The sequence below is a fragment of the Piliocolobus tephrosceles genome, chromosome 3, assembly GCF_002776525.5.
Source record: "Piliocolobus tephrosceles isolate RC106 chromosome 3, ASM277652v3, whole genome shotgun sequence".
Lineage (NCBI taxonomy): Eukaryota > Metazoa > Chordata > Mammalia > Primates > Cercopithecidae > Piliocolobus > Piliocolobus tephrosceles.
The window spans coordinates 32981968-33004745 of record NC_045436.1 but is presented as its reverse complement, the minus strand read 5'-3'; the positions used below and the strand labels follow the sequence as shown (position 1 = coordinate 33004745).

General features: G+C 34.8%; 1 protein-coding gene across 2 annotated transcripts in view; it reads right to left on the bottom strand.

Annotated features, from left to right (window-relative positions):
- Window positions 1-711: 711 nt before the first annotated feature.
- PDGFC (platelet derived growth factor C) overlaps window positions 712-22778 on the bottom strand; it is a 214550-nt gene continuing 192483 nt past the window's right edge. For both annotated transcript variants that reach the window (XM_031935310.1, XM_026454137.1), the window contains 3 exons: window positions 11933-12140; window positions 7005-7222; window positions 712-2323 (listed from right to left, as the gene is read on the bottom strand). In XM_031935310.1, the coding sequence (XP_031791170.1) occupies window positions 2207-2323; window positions 7005-7222; window positions 11933-12140 (543 nt within the window). In that variant the 3' untranslated portion in view covers window positions 712-2206. The remainder of the gene's footprint in view (window positions 2324-7004; window positions 7223-11932; window positions 12141-22778) is intronic.

The following is a 22778-nucleotide window of genomic DNA, read 5'->3' as shown; positions in this document are numbered from 1 at the left end:
TGCCAACTACTTTGCATATTCCACGGAGGTATATATCTAGTGTTCCTCTATATGGATAGGACAAAACTAGGAAAAGGAAGGAAGTAAGACAGAACACACAGGCTCATTTTGTTTCTTTGTTTTCCACATCGTTGGGGGCAGGGCAGAACTGCAGGTGTCAAAGCACAGGAAAAGGGTGCTTGCCTGAAGAGTAGTCTGAAGACAGAAGGCCCTGGGCACTAGACATCTCTGGCAAGTTGAAAGGCTGAGGAAAGGATGCTGAAGATACCAGCCCTGAATAGGACTCTATGTCTGGAACTGAGGAACCACATCTTGAAGTGTGCAATGTAAAATAATCCATACACCAAATCAGTTTATGCTCACCCCATTTTGTAGTTGCCAATGACAATGAAGACATGATCGGAAACCTGCAGGTTTTTTTCCAGTTTCATACTACCATACAACCTATCACTAAGCATTTCTTAAACCATACAACCACTTTCCAGTCAGGTGAAACTTAAATTACCAGAAATCTGTATTAAGACCAGTAAGAAAAAATAAAACCACTGCTCAAAGGCATTGGAAACAAGAGGCAGAGAAGGCTCACAGGGATCTTCCCTTTTTTGTCTTTTGAATTGACGTATACTTTTGCATAATGAAAATCATAACACAAAATTTTATGTTTCATTTTCTCAGAGTCCAAGAGATAAGTCTTGAGGACACACACACACATAATTTTCTCCCCAAAATAGCCACATTCTTTTATTTGATGATTCAATACATTTTTAATTCAAATAGTCACCACATAACCTAGGCACAATATTAAGCATTTTACAAGCAAAATATTTTACTGATTTTCTTTTCAATTGCCAGAGTACAATAAGTGAACTGGTTAAGGGATATACTTCTGTACATAAAAATATCCATGTATTTATACAAGTGTATGGAACAGAGTTTAAGATAATAAAACCGTAACATCACAATAAATAGGATGTGTTCCTACTGCCCAGCACAGCACAGCATGCTTTGTCAGGAAGCTGCCAAGTCTTTTTCAAGGTGCTTTATGTTTTTCCGAGCTAGGCTCAGATTTCCCCAAAAAAGGAATAGATTAGTAATGGCTGGATGTGAATGTCTACGTTCACAAGTTGCTTTTTTATTTTCATCTCCAATAACAGGAATGGAAGATATGATAATTTAATTATTTCAAAAAGTCTTTGCAACTTACCAATTCTACTGATTTCCAATTCAGTTTTTAAAAATGCAGATTAATCTAACTCTAGCACCATACGAGAATGAAATACATGTATTTTTGTCAGAGCAACAATATTTTATATCATCTTTGTTCCTCTGGCTATAACAATTCTGTTTAGAAAAATTTACCAAGCTAAAAATAGTTGATCTAAGTTGTCATAAAAAAGAATATTAAATACCTTTGGTAAAAATAGATATATTTAACAAGATTAGAAAAGCCAACAGTTATAATGTCAAAAGGAGAATATAAAAATGTACACAATGAAACAAATAAACTGACTTATAGATAAAGTGAAGATAAGGCCACTCTTCTTTTCAGGTTTGTCTCTTCCAAACCATGAATGTAGTTCTCTTCTTCTAAATGGCAGAAATTTTAATAAGAAGTATGACAAATCCAGTCTGTCCTATCAGCATGACACAAGTTTAATTCATAGCAACATAGTTCCTTTTTAAAAACCAGGTTTGTAGTACATAGAATGTTCTGGTTTACATATGTGAATATGAGCAAAAAAAAAAAAAAAAAAAATCCAGATTTTATATGATTCGAGGCCCAGGACATGGAGCTTTAGAGTTAAGCAAGGCAACAGAATCAGGTGTTCACTTGCACAGTTTTTTCCTGTATTGACATTACCCTAAGCCATATCAAAACAACTGAAATACAGAACCCAGCTAGTGGAATAGGTACATGGTAACTCTGCAACTAGCTGGTGATGTATTTAATACAGCATTTAATTTTCTTTCCACAATTGAAGACCTTTTCTCCTGTCCTTTGGGCCTCCTCCCAAAAGCGCTGTTGCACAACTCCTAATTCTGTTTGATGTCTCCTCTTTCAGAAGGCACTGTAAATCCTGAAGATGAAAGGTCCTTGAAGCAAACAACTGAGATTAAGGATGGAGATAACGCATAAGTTCTCTAACAGAATCAGCCACTGCACTGCACAGCTCTCTCTGGGCAAGAGCTGCTGCTGGTGATGCGGTTATCCTCCTGTGCTCCCTCTGCACACACAGTCACACTCCTCATGGTGCTCTAGGGCCACATCAGTGAGTGATTTATGCAATCCTCTAACACCAGTCTTTGGTCTCAACTGAAGGACCTGAAAGGGAACAATAGTAAGCCACCTTTAAAAATCAACGAATGTCTATGACTTGCTTTTACAAACAAGTAACGTTTTAGAAAAGAATCTTGGGGCCCAAGAAAGACACACATTTTAATTTTTCCTAGAGCAGGCATTATGAAAACACTCTCCCACCAAAAAAAAAAAAAAAAAAAAAAAGAAAAAAAATCATCATCGTTTCATGAAAGGGCAGACATTTTAATGCCAACAATTTGGAAGCATTCTGTCTCCGAATAAGGAACTGTACTTAAATGGAAAGACTCACCATGCAATCGTTATTTTATTTATCTGACTATTTTAGAATTTCACCTTAAGTATTTTGGAACTACCAATACACAATTCGTTTTTCTGTTTGTTGCTTTCTTTCACTCATTCATTTATTCACACATTTAACAAATATTTATACTTGGTGCAATACACTCAAGTGAAGAAATACTGTGGAAAGAAACATGATCACTCCACAGCTGAGTCTGCTCAATTATGCCACTCATTAATTTTCTTGGCTACACTTCAAGTCCTCTATAAACTTGATGAGATGGATTAGATGTACTTCATAGACACCAGCCCCAGTCACAGCTAACTTCCTGCAGCTGGATCCTACTGTGCAGTGAGAAGAGGTTTGGCAATAATAACAATGATGCTTCTATTAAATAAAGTTATTTGCAGTTTGGATTGTCAAGGTTTTAATAAAAATACAGCAAGATTGACACTTACACTACACATATTTCCTCTTAATACTATGACAACAAGATATAGTTGTGTAATTCTATAAAATATTATTTAAAGTATTTGATGTTGCTACCTATTTAAGTGTATTACATTTTATTTCTTATGATAGAAACAATAAAGTTTAGGAAATTGTATTTTGTTTGGATTATGAACAAAGGCCAGAACACAAAATAATATGAAATTTTCTAGCGTCTCTACTTTTTGGATATGACATAGATAACCTCATAAAGCAACTTCTAAAAGCTACCATTCCTAAAAATGTTCATTAATCCAAAAAGGCACAAGTCAAGTCTTATGACTGTTCTATTTAAAGACTTAAAAGAAAAACAGAGAATGCGTACCTCACTGGAGTATGTGGTAATATCAGAGGTTAATTAGCTAACATTTTTTGAATGCTTACTGGGTGCCAGGCACAATAATAATGTTTTTACATACTTTAACTCACAAGAATTCTATGAAGTAATTTACAATTATTACCCCTATTTTACACATGAGTGAACAGAGGCTTAGATAGAATAAGTGACACAGCCTTTATTTGTACCCCCAGGCCAGAGATGAATTATTAAAGTTAGAATGATGGATGATAATTTTATAAACTCAGAATGTCACTGCTCATACATTCTATTTACTTAGTATCTTTCTTCCTGAAGAGAAAAACTTGAAAGTCTTGTAATAACTATTAGAAATTATAAACTTTTAAAGTAGTTTTCTCATCTATTTCTCAATTCTAGCATAAAAATTACTTAGACTTTATTTCTTTAATGTGAAATTTAACTCAATGGCTACTGAATATTATTTTATGTTAGTACTGATTTATTATTTTTGAACAATTTAGGGTGTCATACTAACTACATTTCAGATATTGGCACTATTCCTTATCACATTCTTGCTACAAATTGTTTCTGGAATGAGGTTGGGTTGGGGGGTAAGGTAAATTGCAATATTGGCATAGCTAACGTCTTCAATTCCTATGTCCACGTGTATGCATTTTCCCATTCAGCAAGGACAAAAATTGACTATGTAAGGTAAAAGGTTAGAGAGGCCACCATACATGGTCCTAAGAGTCAGGCCAGGCTGCAATCCTTGCTTCTTCTAGCATGCATATGCCAAAATGCATTTGCTGAATCAAAGTCCCCTGTCTTTGTCTGCTGATGCTCATGGAGATTTACAAATAGCAGAAGAATCTCCTAATGTTCTAGAAATGTAAGTCCTGTATAAGAAATTCTAATGGTGGAGGACACAATTAGTGTTCTTTTAAATTCGTTTTGAAAGTTTTGACTTTGGAAGAGAAAAGTAGACTTGGAAAATGGTCAGCAGGTCCCAGACAATATTAAAGAGGGAAAGGACATAGATTATGCCACCAGAAAAGAAACAGGGCTAAAGTTCATCTCAGAAAATTTAGGCAGAGAGGTTGAAATTAAAATGGTAAGTTCACGAAAAGGAATGTCCAGGAAGTAGCTGAGCCAAAGATTTTGGAAGATAGTAGATAAGACACAGAGAACCAGCAAGGAACAAATGCTCATGGACCACTGCTCAACACGTTCAAACAAAATGACCTTGAACTTTTGAGAACCATAGAGCACTGGGAACAGGGATTCAGTACTAGAATCAGGCAATTGAATGGTATACTTTTTTAGGTTCGTTTGTGCAAAACAAACAGATCTAATGTAAGAACATAAGACTATTATTTCATAAAAAATTATTAAATATGTAAAAATATAAACAAGATGAAAATTATTAAGCCAAGTAAGAACAGAGAAAAAGGAACAAATAGTTTACTATTGTCAGAGTATCCTGTAGATCTTTTGGCCAGAATACCTTCCCTGCTTCAGGACAAAATTCATTAAATCTTTATTGATCATTTACCATAACCAAAGAATAAGACTAGGCACGGTGAAAAAGCAAAGATGAGTGAGACAGCAGCTAATATATATTAAGGGCATGACAATTGCCAGGCTTAATTCTAAGTGTTTTGTAAATATCAACTCACTAAATCCTCACAATAAAGTATGAGGGTTGGAGACTCACCTTACAGATGAGGAATTGAGGCACGAGGGCTATTCAATTTGTTAAAAGTTACACAGCAAACAAACGTTAGGTTCAAAACTGAGATGTCTAGCTATGGAATTTGTGTTCTCAAGCATTACATTGTAATGTGACTTTTGATTTCCTCAGCTCTCAATTCAATAGAAACAAAGAAAAATAGACAATAATTTTGAAATAATAAAAAGTTCTCTAATAGAGTATCTTTGAAGCCCTACAGATGCGCTGAGGATGAATTAGTCATGCTAGGACTGACAGGACACCAGTATTTCAAGGAAGATCTAAGTGTGTGTGTGTATATTATATATATACACTTATATATATATATATATATGTGTATATATATACAGCATTTCAAGACATCTAAGTGTGTGTGTGTATATATTATATATATACACTACATATATATACATATATATATAAAGTTCCTGACTTGCTTTTCTGAAAATTCTTACGTGGGACTTAGAAAAATCATTAAGAAAATATATTTATTTGGCTAAAATGTCTTCCCCCAAAGAGATCTGGTGACTGATACAAAAAGGAAGAATCTTACTAATAACATTATCATGCTACCGTATCTTTTAGTTTTCCTCAATTATTATATCCCATCTCCTCCTCCAGCAGCATCAGGTACCATCCATGTATCTGGAAACCATCCTTCTTGAAGAGTCAACTTTACATTTTACAAAAGCCTTTCAATTACACCAATACAAATCTGCCCTTCTGGCTTTATTTAAAAATTACTTCATGACTTTTAATTTTTTCCACTAAATAAAATCACATGAAATAAATATATACTTTATAAATAAAATGATTTTTCATATGCATAAAGTCTTCAGTGAAACCCGCATCTGTTAGGTAACCTAAACATGCAAGGTTTCATAACCTGCACTTCCTGTGACATGATTTTCCTGCCGTTCACCAATATTGTGTTGGCATTTGATAAAGTGGCAAAAACAGCACTGGATTCGTGAAGAGAAGGCACCCTGTTTCCACTCTAGAGCTAAGATTTCACTGAAATCTTGATGTATATGAAAAATCATTTTATTTATTAGGTAGATATTTATTCTGTAATCTTATTTAATGGAAAAAATGAAAGGAAAGGTAGTCATACTGAAATGATGTCAGAAAGGCAGATTTTGACTTGGTCTAATGTAAATGTTTTATAGAAAATAAAGCTGACTCATCAGGAAGGACGGCTTCCTGACAGAATGATGCTATATGATGCTAGTGGGGGAGGTTTTGGGATATAACTGGGAGACTCCGTCACTAACAAAAACATTAAGGGTACAAGTTCTAAGATTCCTAGGGTCCTAAAAAACAATAATTACTAACATGCCATATTATATTTTCTTTCATTCCAGAGAATAAAGAGATGAAAGGTTAAAAAAGCCATACAGAGTTTAACATGTTATTTGAAGCAACATGAATAATACAAAGTTTACTATAATTATGAATATGTCATCTTAGGAGTCTCTGTTGCCCCAAGTAGAAAAATAAGTATCAAAGCTCTCCTTTCTCCAAAGTAGACAAAAATTTATCTCTGAGCTTTCTTTGAAATATTTTTCCTTCATATTTTGAAAAGTTTAAAAGTTGAAAAACTTTACTCACTTTTTTTTTTCCCTCAGAAAACACTTTTTTTGGTATGAGAGGCAAAAACTTCACTGACCACCCATGTTATACTACCAGAGAAAAACCTTTCTAAATCCCTAATATCTGGAATTTTAATTAAAGGTGCTAATTTTAAAAAATAAAGGCATAAACTATTTGTAAACCTTGTTTTTTCCCCTACATCTTTTTTCCAAACATAAATGTATTTCAGATTCACTGTTTTGTTCAAAGACATAAAATATCCAAAGGAAATCAAAAAAGAAAATTGTATACCTACCTCGTGGTATTTTTTAGTAACTTTGCTTGGGACACATTGACATTCATTGCAATTGTGGAGACAACAGGCACAGTTCCCACCACAGCGTTTAACCAGGAGACAACCTGGCCAGAAAATGGTATCGGTTCTCTTTAGTTCTTCCCTTATGGATACTGAGAAGTTACGAGGTGTGCAGCTGTATAATCTTACCTCCTCTGTTAGAAGGTTCAGATCCACCACTATATGGCATAAAAGAAAGCAAAGAAAAATAGATGCTGATGCTTTCAGCCTGAATGTATTTCATTAAGCTCTTTTCATAAAGAAATCTTACGTTATTTCATGAACAATATCCATAACAATATCCCCTCTTATTGTAAGTATATTTTAGAGATATACAACTGCAAATTGGACTTTCTAGTTCATAGCAAACAAAGCTTCACTATGACTTAGCGACCAGTAAAGAGATGCCATTGTGTAATATTAAGAACAGAGCCAACAAAACAGTTGAAAGCTATAAATAGGAAACTTTGTAGAGACAAAAAGGGCCACACGTTTTAACCTTAGTAAGAAAAACAAAAACAAAAACAAAAAAAAATTGACATGGAGAACACTGAAGAGAAGAATAAAATGCAAAATGATGAATGCTTTGATTAAAAAACAAATATAATTATTAAAAGGACTTTAGGCTGATACAATTAGCGAAGAACAATTTATTGAAATGTGTCAACAGCACTTTCTATAATCTCTATGGCAATAAGAATCATAAAATATAAAAAAAAGCACGAAGAAAATGCACATTTGAAGACAACGGTGTAGACCATGAGTGAATAAAAAGGACATACTTTATAAGAGCAGAAGTTGTAGGAAGGCAATGCTTCAAATGCATTGAATGATTTTCCACCTTGGAAATTTAGACTAAACTAAACTCCTTCAGATATCTATCCCTCTCCTGCTAAGGTGTGGAAGAAATGTTTAATTTATCTAATTTATAACCCCTGCCTCTACTCCATTAGCAAGCTGGTTAACTATGCTGTTTGTGCTTTATTCTATGAAAGAATACCTATTTTGAGGACCAGGAAAATATTCTTTCATGAGATTGTTGCAGTAAATCCTCAAAGAACCATTATTTTTAACTACAAAATGATTCTGCCTCAGGAAAATTATATCAAAATAACATGTCATGTTCAATGTGAATTTATACATATCACATGAATAGTAGGTAATTACTATTAGGATAAACACTTCTAATACAATTTATTTTCTGCCTTATATCTCTGCCTATTTTTTTCCTTAGAAATATTCAAATAAAGCAATTCAAATGGCATTGAATACTTTCAGATAACATATATTCCTTCAGGTTTTTTTCTCCTAAATTTTAAAAATTTAGAAACATTATCTAAAATATAATAAACCTACCCTTTCAACTAACATGGATAACATATACATGAATGAAAAAGAAGAAAACTATTTTCTGGTTAAAGATGGCTTCAAGTAGAAATAATCATGATGCAATCCACTTTTTTAAATTAAAAGCTAATTTTTATTAATTTTTAAGTGACAAGATATTTAAGAATCAAATGCTTATTTTCTTGGATTTGTTATACATGTGACAAGGTGTTTTTGATACTTAAATTGTCTTAATTGTGTTTGATAATTTAAGTATTTTAAGAAATGTATTATAAAATTATGCATAGGTAATTGTAAATTATAAATGTATGTAAACTATATGATAGACCAAAACCTGAGTCAAGTATAGGAAAGCACCAAAGAAATCCTAATTCAATGAGTTCATTTCAACACCTTATTCAGTTAAAAAATTATTTTTCTAACTCAAGGGAAAGTCATTGTTTATTTTGGCTACTGAAAGATTTCTTTTTAATCTGAAAATGATCCTGTGAAAGCAAAACTTTTCAATATTTAAGAGCAAATCCTTCTTTCAAATGCCCTGAATAGGCCAGCTTATCCCTAATGAAAGTAATGAGCTCATTATGCTAAACGGTGTAACATATTTTACCTGGTTTCATTTTGCTGCTCTAATAGTATATATATATGTACACATTCCTCTTTTGTTGTTAAAACTATATATAGGCTTATTTGAATCTTTTCTCTAGTATTTAATGCCTGGGCAAGGAGGAAGAAGACTTAAAATATGCACAAATACAAAATCTGGTTGCCAAAGTTTTCAATGCTTATTTAAGAATTATACTTCTTTAGAATGTGAGTGAAGAAGCTCTCAGCTCTCAAAGCATATTCATCTATGTCAAGCAGTTTTAAATATGTTATTTCATGACAACAGAAAATGAGATTGTATATGTTCCCTTTAAAATGTTTACTTAAGCACAATAAAAGGTTAGACAGATTTCCCAAGTGAACTAAGTTGTGATACCTGCTACAATGTGAAAATTTAAACACACTTTTAACTTAGCTTACACTCATTTATCACGTTTGACACAAAAGTCAAAAGCCCTTTTTAAGTACTAGTTAAGCTTGACTTAGAAAATACAGTATTTTTTTTGTAGCAGTAGCAAGGTATGAATGAAAACCCTGAACTAGAGGAAGAAAGTGAAAGAAAAAAAAAAAAAAAAGGAAAGCATTAATGCAGTCCACAGTTTTCTAAAAATATAATTAAGGATTTTAAATTTGGCATTTCATATTTGAAATTTATGCTGCCTATTGCTAAGCCTTCAAATGCATATAAGCTTCGTTAAAATAAGTCATATGTCATATATTCTTGAAACATTTAGTACTTTTAGCTGGGAAAAGGCAAAGAAAATAAAGAGAAAAAGGAAAAGAAAAAAAGAAAGATAATATACCAAAGCATACTTTCTGAATAGCTTAACTATAATATTAAAGAAGTTTCCCTCTGCCAAATATTTTGTAAAAGCTGGTCTTCAGACTTTTTTCCTTTTATAATTATCTCCTAAGAAAACAAATATAGGTATTAGTTTATTTTTCTAAAGAATGCAGATTTTGAGCACATCACCAACCAAAATCATTATTTTTAAATGCAAATGTCATTAATAAGTTTTGCTACAAAAACAGTCATAATTTTCTTTGTTAGTTGTTCCTTCTTTTAAGACATTCAGTCCAAAGATAGATAGTCTATTACTGTAAAGTAATCTGAGGGTGGTCTTTCTAAGATGAATGTGGTAACACTGTGATGTTTATTCTGTGGAAAATCTATTTCAATGTCTAATTAGAAGCTTTTAAAAGTTTTACTCCTTGTTCTTTTGTAGAGATACTCTCAGGAGGGGAGTTAGTTTTGTCTATATAGATGTTATCCCACACCTGTATTTTAGTTTATGTGAAGTTCCAAAAATATACACTGCTTTTCTCACACGTACTGCATGCTTAAAAAGTTAATAAATTTGGCAAACTGCAAAGGGCTTCAATTTTGAAAGTGTTAAATGAATAGCTGAAAGATCTGGTTCAGTTTCCGATGCTTTTGAATGCAAGCTAGCCTCCGGCCAAATCTTTGAGCACCAGGCGTATATTTTCAGGCATAAAGGCTTGGCTAGAAGGGAGGTTTTTAGGCTCAAATCCAGAAATCAGCTGTCAAAAAACTAGATCTCAGTTTAGAACCTGATTCACTGCCCCTGCTTCTCACAGATCAACAAGATAATCAACTTCAAATTTGCTAACAAGGGCTCTATTCATGGATGTTTCAGCTAGTCTTGCAGATCTTCATCTTCCTGTTCCTAAGTGGGAGGGAAGGGAAGTGTTGCTCGTAAGTTATTCATCAAGATCAAATCTTATAAATATGTAACAGCTTTCAGCATCTGGACAGGACTCGGCTGCCCATGCACTTGAACACTGATTTCAAATATTGCCAAAAGGAAACCACGTCTGTTGGCATAGTGAAATACCAGGGCTGGGCAAGTCTGAACATGACCTGCTGAGATTAAAGCTCATGATCCAAAAAAGCTGCAACTCTTAAGAGCAGGAAAGGGCAGGAATCGGGTTTCCTTCTGACAAGTTTTAGAAGAGCATGTCTGGTGCAATCTGCCCTTGCGAATGGCTCAAATTAACTGAACGTTGTTCCTTTCATATAAATTCTCTAGGCTGTCACTGCACTCTCCAAAGCTATAGATTTCAATATTTCTGACAGACTAAAACAGATATTTTGAGTGCACTGTAATTAAACAGTTATTTCTATACATTTTCATTTGTGTCTGATATGGATGCTTTCCAATTCCAATGTTACTAAAAAAAATTAGGTAATCTTACAGAAAACTCAGTTAAGATTATTTCCAATTTCTTGGCCATGTACAGTTAGGTTTAATTAATAGCACTTTCACTCTTAGAGAAAGATACACCTATATGGGCAAAAGTGATTGTTTCAACAGCAAATTTACATAGTTAAAAATTATTATGGTGTGGGTTCTTTTAGGTTCTTGTTTTCTTGCTATGAACCCTGCCTTGAAAACTATGAATTCTATTTTATGTTGGGTCGTTGCCATTTCTCATAGTTTTTAGAAGTGTCTAGACTTAGAAAATGCAAAGTGATATAATACTGACCCATGGGAGACACTGCAGACAAACATTTTTGTAGAGCATCCCCTTTTTCCAGCCCTAACCTGGTTTTGCAGCTATGATAATTTCTCTTGAGTCCCGAAATCCACATGTTCCAAGTATTAGGTTTGAGTAAGCAATGATTTTTGTAAAATGCAATGAAGGCCTTCATCAAAATGATATTTTTGAAGATAATATATAACTGGAATTTTCAGAAGTATCTCTTTCAATTTTCCACATCTGTTGGGTTATAAATAAGTTCCTCCTTTTGTATACATTATTATTCAATATATAAATATGCTCAAATGATTAGAAAATGTATTGAATACATCACTGATGAATTTTAAACTCTACCCTTTAGAAGCTGTGGCAGAAGAATCTGAAACATTAGCTGCTAAGAAAATTAAAGGAGGTTCTAATCTGAAGAGGGAGCTTACCTCTGGATTTTCTTCCAAAAACAAAAGCCTTGCCAAGAAGTTGCCAAGTTGGCCTATATAGATCTTCTAAGTCCAACTGCCATCTATCTGGTTCAAGATATCGAATAAGGTCTTCCAAGGTACTAAAGGCGGTTATAGCATTATTAAGCAGGTCCAGTGGCAAAGCTGAAGGGGGTAACACTGAAGGACTCACAGCTTCTGTGAATTGCTGAAAGTACAATGAATCATATGTTAACTGTTCTAAAAATGACAATGTATTCCTTCTGGACATATGCAAGAAGTTATAAAGACTCAGGCTGGAAATATGTGTGAAGGAAAACTGTATTCAATTCAACTTGAAATAACTACTCTGCACAGACTTCACGAAGATGAACTCTGACAGATTTCCTGTAAAATCAATGAGAAAGGCATTAATTTTCATTACCACAAACCGTGATGGATGTGGGTATCTTTTGGTCATATAAAAAAATTAAAAATATCTTCATGGTTCAATTAGACTTAGAATGAAAACTATAATACAGTTTACCAAATTTTCCTTTTCTTTTCCACTTTTCATTTTCCTTAATCTGAAAAATTACCTCGTTGTTATGCAAATTAGTGTCACATAAATTAAAAATTGAATACGAAATAACCCAAAGATCTAGAACAAAATACAGGTAGAAATCATTTGACATTAAATAACTTATTAATCAAGATAGAAAATGCCTAAATCATAAAAGATCAGCTTAATAAATGTCTACAATATATTTTAATATAAAATGTCTAATAAACAAGATTAAGAGATCAGAGAGACGCTGGGAGAATACCCTGACAAACTATGTGACTATCACAAGATTAGTATCCAGAATATACAAAAATAAGGACAAATGCAATGGAAGAAAAATGGGCATATTCCAGACAAGAAGCTTGAATGGTCAATAAACATATGAAAATATGCTAAACTTCATTATCAGAGAAATTCAAAGAGAGATATTATTTCACATACGAAAAAGGGATACTATTTCACACAGATGAGACTGGCAAGAATTTTAAAAAGGATTACTGAGGATGTGATTAAATTGGAATTCCTCTGCTCTGCCTGCAGAAGTTAGTGTACACAGGCACAACACTTTAGCTGATGTAACTGATAAGCACTGAATATTCTTTCACTTATGCACATGGAAATATGTTCAGTGATTAGAAAGACTGGAAGCAATCTAAATGCCCATGTATAGGGAAACTCTAACACATCGGCTCTTCCTTTTCATTCTCATTACTTCCATCCTGGGCTAGATGCTAAAAACATGTACTATAAATAGCAGCTTCTAACCTTATCTCCTTACCCTTAATCATTTCTCTCTCCTTTGTTCTATGCTGCATAATCCTGGGTTAATCTACTAAATAAGATATCACTGATCCTATGATGAATTTGGACAAATGCCTATGTGATTTCTCATCTGGAGGATAAAATCCAAATTCCTTACACAGCATTCAGAGTCCTCAAAAACTGACCTCTGCTCACCTTCCCCTCTAATCCGCTACTCATCAGAGACATGCACATTTTGTTCCAACCAATCTAGTCTCTTCGCTGACTACTGCACATATAATATCATCTCAGACTTTGTACCTTAACTTATGCTAAATCTGCCCCCATACCCCACATGCAAAAACTCTCCCCCCGTGGATCTACATCATATATCTTCACCATTACAATGACCCTTCCAAAAAATCCAATTCATCCATGAAACCCTGCACAACAGGGTCATCACTGTCCCATATTATCTCCATTGGGTCAACTGGAAAGAGACTCCTTCTGTGGGCTGCTCTGTGAGCGCTTGGCTTGAAGAGCAGAAGCTGCCCTGTAAACTAGGAAAAGGAGTACCTTTCTCTGGACACGCACAACCCTCGTGGGGCTCCTGGCTTTGTGGGTGCCCTGCTGCCCACAGGGGAACATGCTTCCAGAGTACAGTCGGCAGAAATGAACGTGGCAGCTTTGGGCCAACAATGATTTCATCTATTGTTTTTCTTTTTTTTTTTAACAAACGTTTATTGAGTAACTACAGTGTTCCAGGGCCTTTGTGTGCATTATGAGAAAGGCACAGTGGAATGGCAATGTCTGGCCTCCTTCCTTGCCTGGATTACTCATGTGTACTTTCCAAGTCTCCACTCAGCTGTCACCCCTTTCATCTTTCCTTTTTGTTAAATAAATTTTATTTTGTATATTTGAGGTTTATGACATGATGTTACAGGATACACAAAGATAAGCAAAGATACGTGGAAATGTATAACTGCATACATACGTGTATATATATATATATACATATATATAGTACAATGGTTACTATTAAAGACTTAATTTCAATAATGTCAAGGATCTGGCTAAAATATTAGGACTAAGATATTTTCTAATTATTTTATGATGTTTTTGCTCTATCCATTAGACTGTTAAACTTTGAGAGTAGACACTAAATCTAGTATGTTTTTGTTACCCAGTGTTTTCTATAATTGCCAAAAGAACATAAAATTGCTTTGACAGAACCATGACTGAAAACTCTATTAGAGATATAGAGAACACTGATCTGAAAAAGGTTTTAATTTTAATTTAGCCAATTTAGTTACTATTGATTAAATTTATAGTGTAAAAATTTAAAGCAAATTTTTGCATATTTCAAAAATATAAGCCTATATATGTATATAAATGTTTTATAAAGTAAAAGTTAAGGGGTCAGTAATAGTCAAAGAATTAAGTATTATTACAAATGGAAAGTTTCAAAATCTGTACAGATAAAATAAGTGGCTGCTAGCAAGTTAATACAAAAAGTGTACATTATTAAATTGTCAGGGTGCAGATGTGTATTTTAAATGTAAAATATAATTGTTATGTAGGCTAATTTCAATTAGACAGTAATCCAAGAATGATTTGGCTTATTTTGCTTCCAATTTGTTGGTGATTCTCTGAATAGAGCATTTCTTTTGAAGTAATACAAAGTTCTAACTGAAATTAATATTGCTGAGATGAAGTTCAAAATATTAATACAAAAGAAGGCAAAACAAGACAAGCTTGTGATACTGGGCAAACAAAAGATGCACACCTTGGGTCCAGTGAAGTGTCTGCAATCTGCCCACCCATCCCCTCAAATGTTAAAGGTTGGGAGAAAAGCATCTTCTGTTACTGTATGTATAGATCAGTTGGTGTTATAAATCGCTAAGCTTCTAAATATTTAAATTAAAATTTGATAAATTTAGAAAGACAACTGTTTCCCCACCACACCCCACACACAGTGGTCCCCACCCAAAAAACAGGAAAGAAGAATGAACATAAGTTCCTGGGATTCAAAGAATCAGTCCCTGGACAGAACAGGGGAAGTGGTGCTTCTATTTAAGGGCCTTCTCATGACTGTCCCTCCACCCACTGGTTCAAGGAACAGCCGAGTTGTTCAGTTTCAAGGTTCCGCTTTTCTAAGTGGTTTAAAGGGACTCTCAGAGAGAAAGGGGGAGCAATAAAAAAAGAAGTTACAAAAAAAAAAAAGTCTTTGAATTTTTAAGTTTTCCTTTTCTCTCTAACAAAGTACTACTGTTCATTACAGACTAATAGCATTTTCTCCCATAATTAGTATCCAGAAAATTCTAACAATACCTTTGATACTGAAAAACACTTATGATTGGGCTGATAAAACTGGTTAGAATATACAAAATATGCCTTGACTTGAATTGGATTTTCACATTCTCTGTTTCTTATGTCTTTTATTCTTTATAAAAATATGATGGTGTTACTTTTAAGCTATAGATTGTGCTAAGACAATTTAGGGGATAGCAATGGATACAAACGAGAAGCAGAGTTTCTTGGTGTTCTGTAATGTAGACAACTAAACCACAACCCTTATTCAGCCAGAGAAAAGCTTCTGTGTTATCACCTGCAGGGCAGTGATGACAACCTTGGTGATGGTGTGGCCCTAGCCTAGACCCTTTCAGGTCTATTACTTTGTAAGGACAGGTTGTCAGAGAGCAGAAAAGGCATCTAAAATCTATGTGACGAAGTGTCCTGCCAAACAGTACATTTCTAAAATGTCAGCTCTATGAGATAAGGATCCGTTACAAAATCGGGTCTTTAAAATTCTCTGATGAAAGTTACCCTGAATGACAACATGATAATGAGAGAACTATGATCAGGAGTCAAGGAACTGGACTCTAAATCCCAGAGAAACTCACATGTAGGGAAGAGAGTTTGAGTAAATTGCATAATCCATCTGTGCCTCAGTTTTCTCCACTACAAAATATGGTGGCTAAAAGTCAATGACCTTCAAGTTTCTTGTCAGCTTTTATATTTACAAATTCTATTTATTTGTCAGATACAAGAGGGTCCAATACTGCTTCAGCAAAATTATCTAGAGAGCGTCAAAAATACAATCAACCACTTAGTAAGTCTATAATGGGACTGAACTCTATTTTTTTTTTCTATGAACTCTCCCTGTTGTTTTAGCTTATCAGTTTTGGGAAACACTGCCCTGTGGTACAACTGTGGTATCATTCTACATTTATATAAATAGATAAAATTTTGAGAGTACATGAAATTTATCCTGCTCTTTAAGAAATCAAATATCCTAGAAAGGCATGTCTGGCTTATAAATAGAAGCAGTATGATCCTAAAAATCTGAAGGAAACAGGTCCATGCTTAGAAAACTGATACCAAAATGTTTAAATGAATATAGATACATGTTGTGTTATGGGCTGAATTAGAGTTCACCCAAAATTTCTATTCTACTAAAGTCCTACTCACAGTATCTCCGAATGTCTGTATTTGGAGACAGGGTCTTTAAAGAGATCAGTAAAATAAGGTAATTAGGGTGGACCCTAATCTAATATGACTGGTGGTCTTATCATAAGAGAAAATTTTAACACAGACATAGTAGAGAGGGAAGACCATCTGAAGACACAGGAAGAAAATGAACATCTATAAGTCAAGGAGAGAGATGTCCGAAGAAACCAAATCTACTGACACCTTGATCTCAATTTCTAGCAACCAAAATTTTGAGAAAACACGTTTCCATTGTTTAAGGCACCACTGTTTAAGTCTGTGGTATTTTGTTAAGGCAGCCCTTGAATGCTAATACATGCCATCAACTTCTCTATATCTATATAGGAGCAAACAAAGGATAATATTACATACACCACGTCCATTAAATCATTCAACAAGTATTTATTTAAAAACCTGTAAGGGCTCACACAGGTGCAGTGGCTCACACCTGTAATCCCAGCACTTCCTGAAGCCAAGGCGGGTGGATCACTTGAGGTTCAGAAGTTCGAGACCAGCCTGGCCAACATAGTGAAACCCCATCTCTACTAAAAATACAAAAAATTAGCCAGGCATGTTGGCCACGCTTGTAATCCCAGCTACTTAGGAGCCTGAGGGACGAGAATCACTTGAACCCAGGAGGTGGAGGTTGCAATGAGCCAAGATCAGGTCACTGCACTCCAGCCTGGGTGATAAAGTGAGACTCTGCCTCAAAAATAAATAAATAAATAAATAAAATAAACAAATAAAAATAAAAATAAAACAAATGAACAAAAGGAAAAACCTGTGAGGTGAGCACTATAAACAAAACAAGAGAAAATTCTTGTCTTTGTGAAGCTTATTCTATGGAAGCCAAGTATACTGCATCATAGAAGAGAGTTTTATCTTGCCAAAACAAAGCTAAAATGAGAATCTGCTATTGTGAATCACACAAGTAACCAAACAAGTATCACACAAATCCTGGTGAATGTGGACCATAAAAGAGTGAACTCAGTATGTAAGAATTACCGAAAAACAAATATATTTCTATTTTTATTAATGAAAAATAACTGGCAGCCCAGGAGTTCAGACAAAATAACAGCCATAGGAACAAGCTCAAGACAGCAAGTTTGCCCCGTCTCTACTAAAAAATACAAAAAACTAGGCAGGCGAGGTGGCCAGCATCTGTAGTCCCAGCTACTCCGGAGGCTGAGGCAGGAGAATGGCTTAAACCCGGGAGGCGGAGCTTGCAGTGAGCTGAGATGCGGCCACTGCACTCCAGTCTGGGTGACAGAGAGAGGCTCCGTCCCCCCCCCAAAAAAAAAACCAGACAGCAAGTTTGGCTGCAAAACTTAAGTTTTCTTATTGACTTTTCCATTGTTCTTTTCAAAAATCAGTGTTTTACTGTTTTGTATTTTATTATGGCTACCTTAAATATTTTCTGCACTTGTTAACATCTTTCCCCTTTTTTAGAAAAAAGAAAAGCTGACTTCCTGTTTGGAATAGTACTATCTGAACTACTTATAATTTCAAAATAAGTCGTTACTTACCTCTAAAATACCATAGCTTGTCATTTTATTAGGATTTTTGTGGCCAGTGCAATTTTAGAAACACACTTAAAATGAATCTTCCTTGGACAAATACACACATGTAAATGTTTACCTTGAGTAGCATAGCAACTGTTGCAAAACTATTAGGGCCTACAAAGAAGATTTATGTTGCAACTTTCCTAGTCAACAGCATATAGTATCCTTCAAACTGATAAGAAAGCTTTCAATTCATTCATACCTAACAGAGAGTTAGGAATGCAGATTAAGTTTTATTGTCAGAGTTAAAAACAAAACAATATTATAAAATGATCAGGTGTTTAAGAGAAGACAATAAATGTTCAGCCTTGTGTAACATCACTTCTTAAAGGTGTCTCCAATCTCATTTGTGTAGTGACAAACTGATATATTGTACAGAGATCTTATTTTAAAGAGCCTAAGCAGCCAACAGGGCATGCAGACACAAATGCCTGCCAGGAACAACTCACGGGAGGTTCTGTAAAGACACAAGAATGTCCTGAAACAATTCATTTAAACACGCTTCTTTGCCTTTCCCTATGTGCTTATCCGAATTCATCCAAAAGTTATCTGGGTCATGTTTTTAAATTATTTTTAAGCCGGCAATGAAAAGCAAATGCTTGCATTCTTACTCAAGAACAGATGTCTTAATACTGTGTAGGTAATGCAGATTATATATTTAAGTGAGAAATCCTAGGGAAGGTGGCCAATTGTATTCACATCAAGGCTTAAAATTGAGGGGTTCTTATTAAAAGAATAAAACTTGACATATCTATATAACTCATCACAGCAACAGTCCGGTATGAAAAGTGTACGAGCCAGCATTTAAAAACAATACTTTTTTAAGGCTCAAACCTGCAACTGGCCTTAAAAGGCCATGAGTTTCATGGTTTCAGAAAAACCCTGGAGAGCAGAAGTCTTCCTGAGAAGATTAGATGTATGAAAAAAGAGATGGCTAATTTTGCCAAAAGTGTTGTCTTAAATAGAAGTAATGTTTATGTACTAAGTAGACCTTCTTACCAACTTGATGGATGAAACAATTGCTATAGACTCACTTTTCCCGTCATCATGAAACTGGAAAACCATTACCGTCTAACCAGATGTACGAACTAAAACACTGTTACTCTCAACATCTTCTCACCTAAAGCATTAGTGGTTTACAAGCTAAAGAAAAAATTTCACCCTAGTGATAGCACCTTAGATTTGAAGGTCTCCATAGAAGTCAACTCCACCACAGAGCAGGCTCATTGTTGGCTGCTGAGTCAGAGTCAATACATAGAGTTTCCCACTTCCTAGGTCAAACTGTGGGTTATAAGTAATAATCAATGTTGAAAACTGGAATTCCATGGGATGACGAAATAACATAGTACTAAGAATGCTTTCCACAATGGCATCTGTGGGAAGCCAAAATTAAGGTGTTTTTTTTTTTTTTTTTTTTTTTAACTAAAATCTGAAAAACGATTCCTCTGAATAAACAGTGTGGCAGGCCTTAACAGCTAAAATAACATCTATCAGTGGCAAGTGTTTGACAACAAAGTATTGCAGGACTTCTTTTCCTAATCTAATATTGAATGCTTGTGGATTTGCTTTGTTATAATACTCAAGAAACACCTAACAGTGATGAATTTCCAATGAAAGAAAATGTAAACTAAGAACTATCGGAAGAAAAACACACCTTCACTGCAAAACATGAAAGAATGTGTACCTCAAACCTAGAATCTCTGAAGACACTTTCTTACAGAAATTTATCCTACAGCATACACAATATTTATTCAATGTATCACTCAACCACCATTAAGGGAAATCATGGAATGTTTTATGGAAATCTAGCTTAGGAATAGTGGCTATATTGGCAGACATTGTCAATTATATGTTCAATAAGTTAAATAGTTGGATAATATGCTCAACTTCATTCTAGTTTTGTATGTGCCTTGAGTGGAAGGCCTTATTTTGAGTAAGAAACAACGGTACTGAGTTATTTACTTTAAAATGGCTTGACAGTATAAAAAGAGTGCTAAGTAGCTGAAACTGAGGGGGCAACAGAAAAATCCCCCAGTGAACTGCTTTGAGGGGAAAAGTGAGATAATTCAGTGGAAGCCATTGGAATGCATGCAAAAGTCAGCAATGACCCCCACACGGCTGAATCCAATGGTCTGTTTTTTCAGTCTAACTAACCAATCAGCGGTAAGTGGCTTTTCACACACTGTGTGCTCTGCAGATTTTCTTCCTACCTGAGAAGATGCTTCTCCTTAGCTCTGAGTGCTGGTTCCTCCTTACCACTTTCCTTTTACATGATGGAGTGTCCCAAGGATCTCTGCTTGGACCTTTTCTAGTTTCTGTCTCATTCTTCCCCTTGGTGATCTTCTATAGTTTCAAAGCATTACATATAATTTATATGCTGACTACCAGAAAATTCCTATTTCTTACCAACACATTATTACCATCTCAGTAAATGCCAACTCCATAATTTGCAGTCGTACTTTGCTCCTCCCTTTTTCTGTGCTACACTCCATATCCCACATCAAGTTATCTTGGCTCAATCTTCATACTATGTCTAGAATCTGACCATTTTCCCTACTTCTATTGCTGTCACTTTACAATTCAGGCCAACATGTGAAACAGTCTTCTAACTGGTCTCCCTGTTTTTGCCTTTGCCATTGTTGTCTGAATTAAATAACAGAAATTTAAACATTCTACAACAAAGGGTAGATAGGGTACTAGTACAAATACCAATTACTTTTCTAGAAAAATGTATCTGCTTTTAAATTTTAAACTTAAAAATGGCCTTTATTTTAAACATTCTATAGATTATTCACAGTGGAACTCAATGGAAGGGCTTTGTACAGATTTCATAAGCCTCGGTTAGTGCAGTATGCCTCCTGAAACACACCATTCATCCCTCCCAGGTACATTTTATCTGGTCAGAAGGCACTGGCTCACCCTCCTACTGCTGACAATGCAAATAATACTCTCTTCTTCAGTGTAGGGGAGGCATACCTATCAGCCATAGAAAATGGGGCATTTGTCAAAATTACATGGTGAACGCCTCATTTATGTGTGCGTCTGTAGGAACAGATATTCAAAGGAGGGATGATTCCACCTACCTAGGAAAATGTTTATAAGGATTAAGCAAAATAGCATATTTTAAAATCTTAATAAACAATTCAGCACTATACATATTTAGGGATGACCATACACATTTTATTGTATATTTAATTATCCAAGTTGTACCAAGTTTAGCAAAGATAAATAATTATTTAAAAAAATATAGCTCATGATTGATGTTGGTCTGTGTTACATGGAGTGGCATGGCCTCAGTAGGCAGCGTTCAATGACATCTCCGCCCAACATTCTTTCTAGATTGATGTGGCAAATCAGAGCTTGTCCAGCCCTACAAGGAAAATTCTGAAACAAACTTTTTTCTCTTCTAAAACAGAATTATATTCAGTAGCTGTTCTGGAGGGAGAAATGGGCATTACACATCAGCAAATTAATCTTTATGGCCATGAAGACCTCTGTGCTAAAGAACTTAAAAAATAAGCATAATAATACCCTTAGCTCACTTCTCCTATGTCACTTTTCTGAATTCATATTCTTTGCCTGTAAAATCCTTATATGAAATGAAACCAACAAAAAATCCTACGCAAAATGCAGGATTTCAATGTTGAGGCCCGCTGTGTCACTGTTATCGTAATTACAGTGTACAGTATTATATTAAAATAAACTTCTATAAAGTAACTAGTCAGCACTCCACTCCTATTTCAACAATGGAGAAAAATGTAAATAATAATTATTTTATGAAATGTTTGGGATTTTTTTTTTACATTTTAAAATCACTCTATGACATCCCTATTCTGCCATAAAATCTTTAGTACTCATGCACAGATCTGAACACTTCCAAAAAATAAAAACATAAACAGTTATATGTTCTTTGGTCATGTTTTTACATGGCGGTCATCACACTAAAAAGAGATTGTGTCTCACGGTCAGGATTCCAGGCAGGTCAAAAGAATCACCCGGAGCAACAGAGAACATAGAATATTTTTGTGAAAAGTTGGTACGGTCACCTCAAACACACCTGAGAAGGCTTCTATTGATATAAGCAAGATACGGCTCTGAAAACAGGGTTAGATTAAAAAGTTAAATCAGGCCAGGCGCAGTGGCTCAAACCTGTAATCCCAGCACTTTGGGAGACGGGCGGTTCACGAGGTCAAGAGATCGAGACCATACTGGCTAACACGGTGAAACCTCGTCTCTACTAAAAAAAATACAAAAAACGAGCCGGGCGAGGTGGCGGGCACCTGTAGTCCCAGCTACTCGGGAGGCTGTCGCAGGAGAATGGCGTAAACCTGGGAGGTGGAGCTTGCAGTGAGGTGAGATCCCGCCACTGCGCTCCAGCCTGGGCTGTGACAGACCGAGACTCCGTCTCAAAAAAAAAAAAAAAAAAAAAAAAAAAAGTTAAATCATTCAGTAGACTATATTATATTCCTCTCATGTGCTCACACCAAGTGAAGAAGATGAGTAATACAGC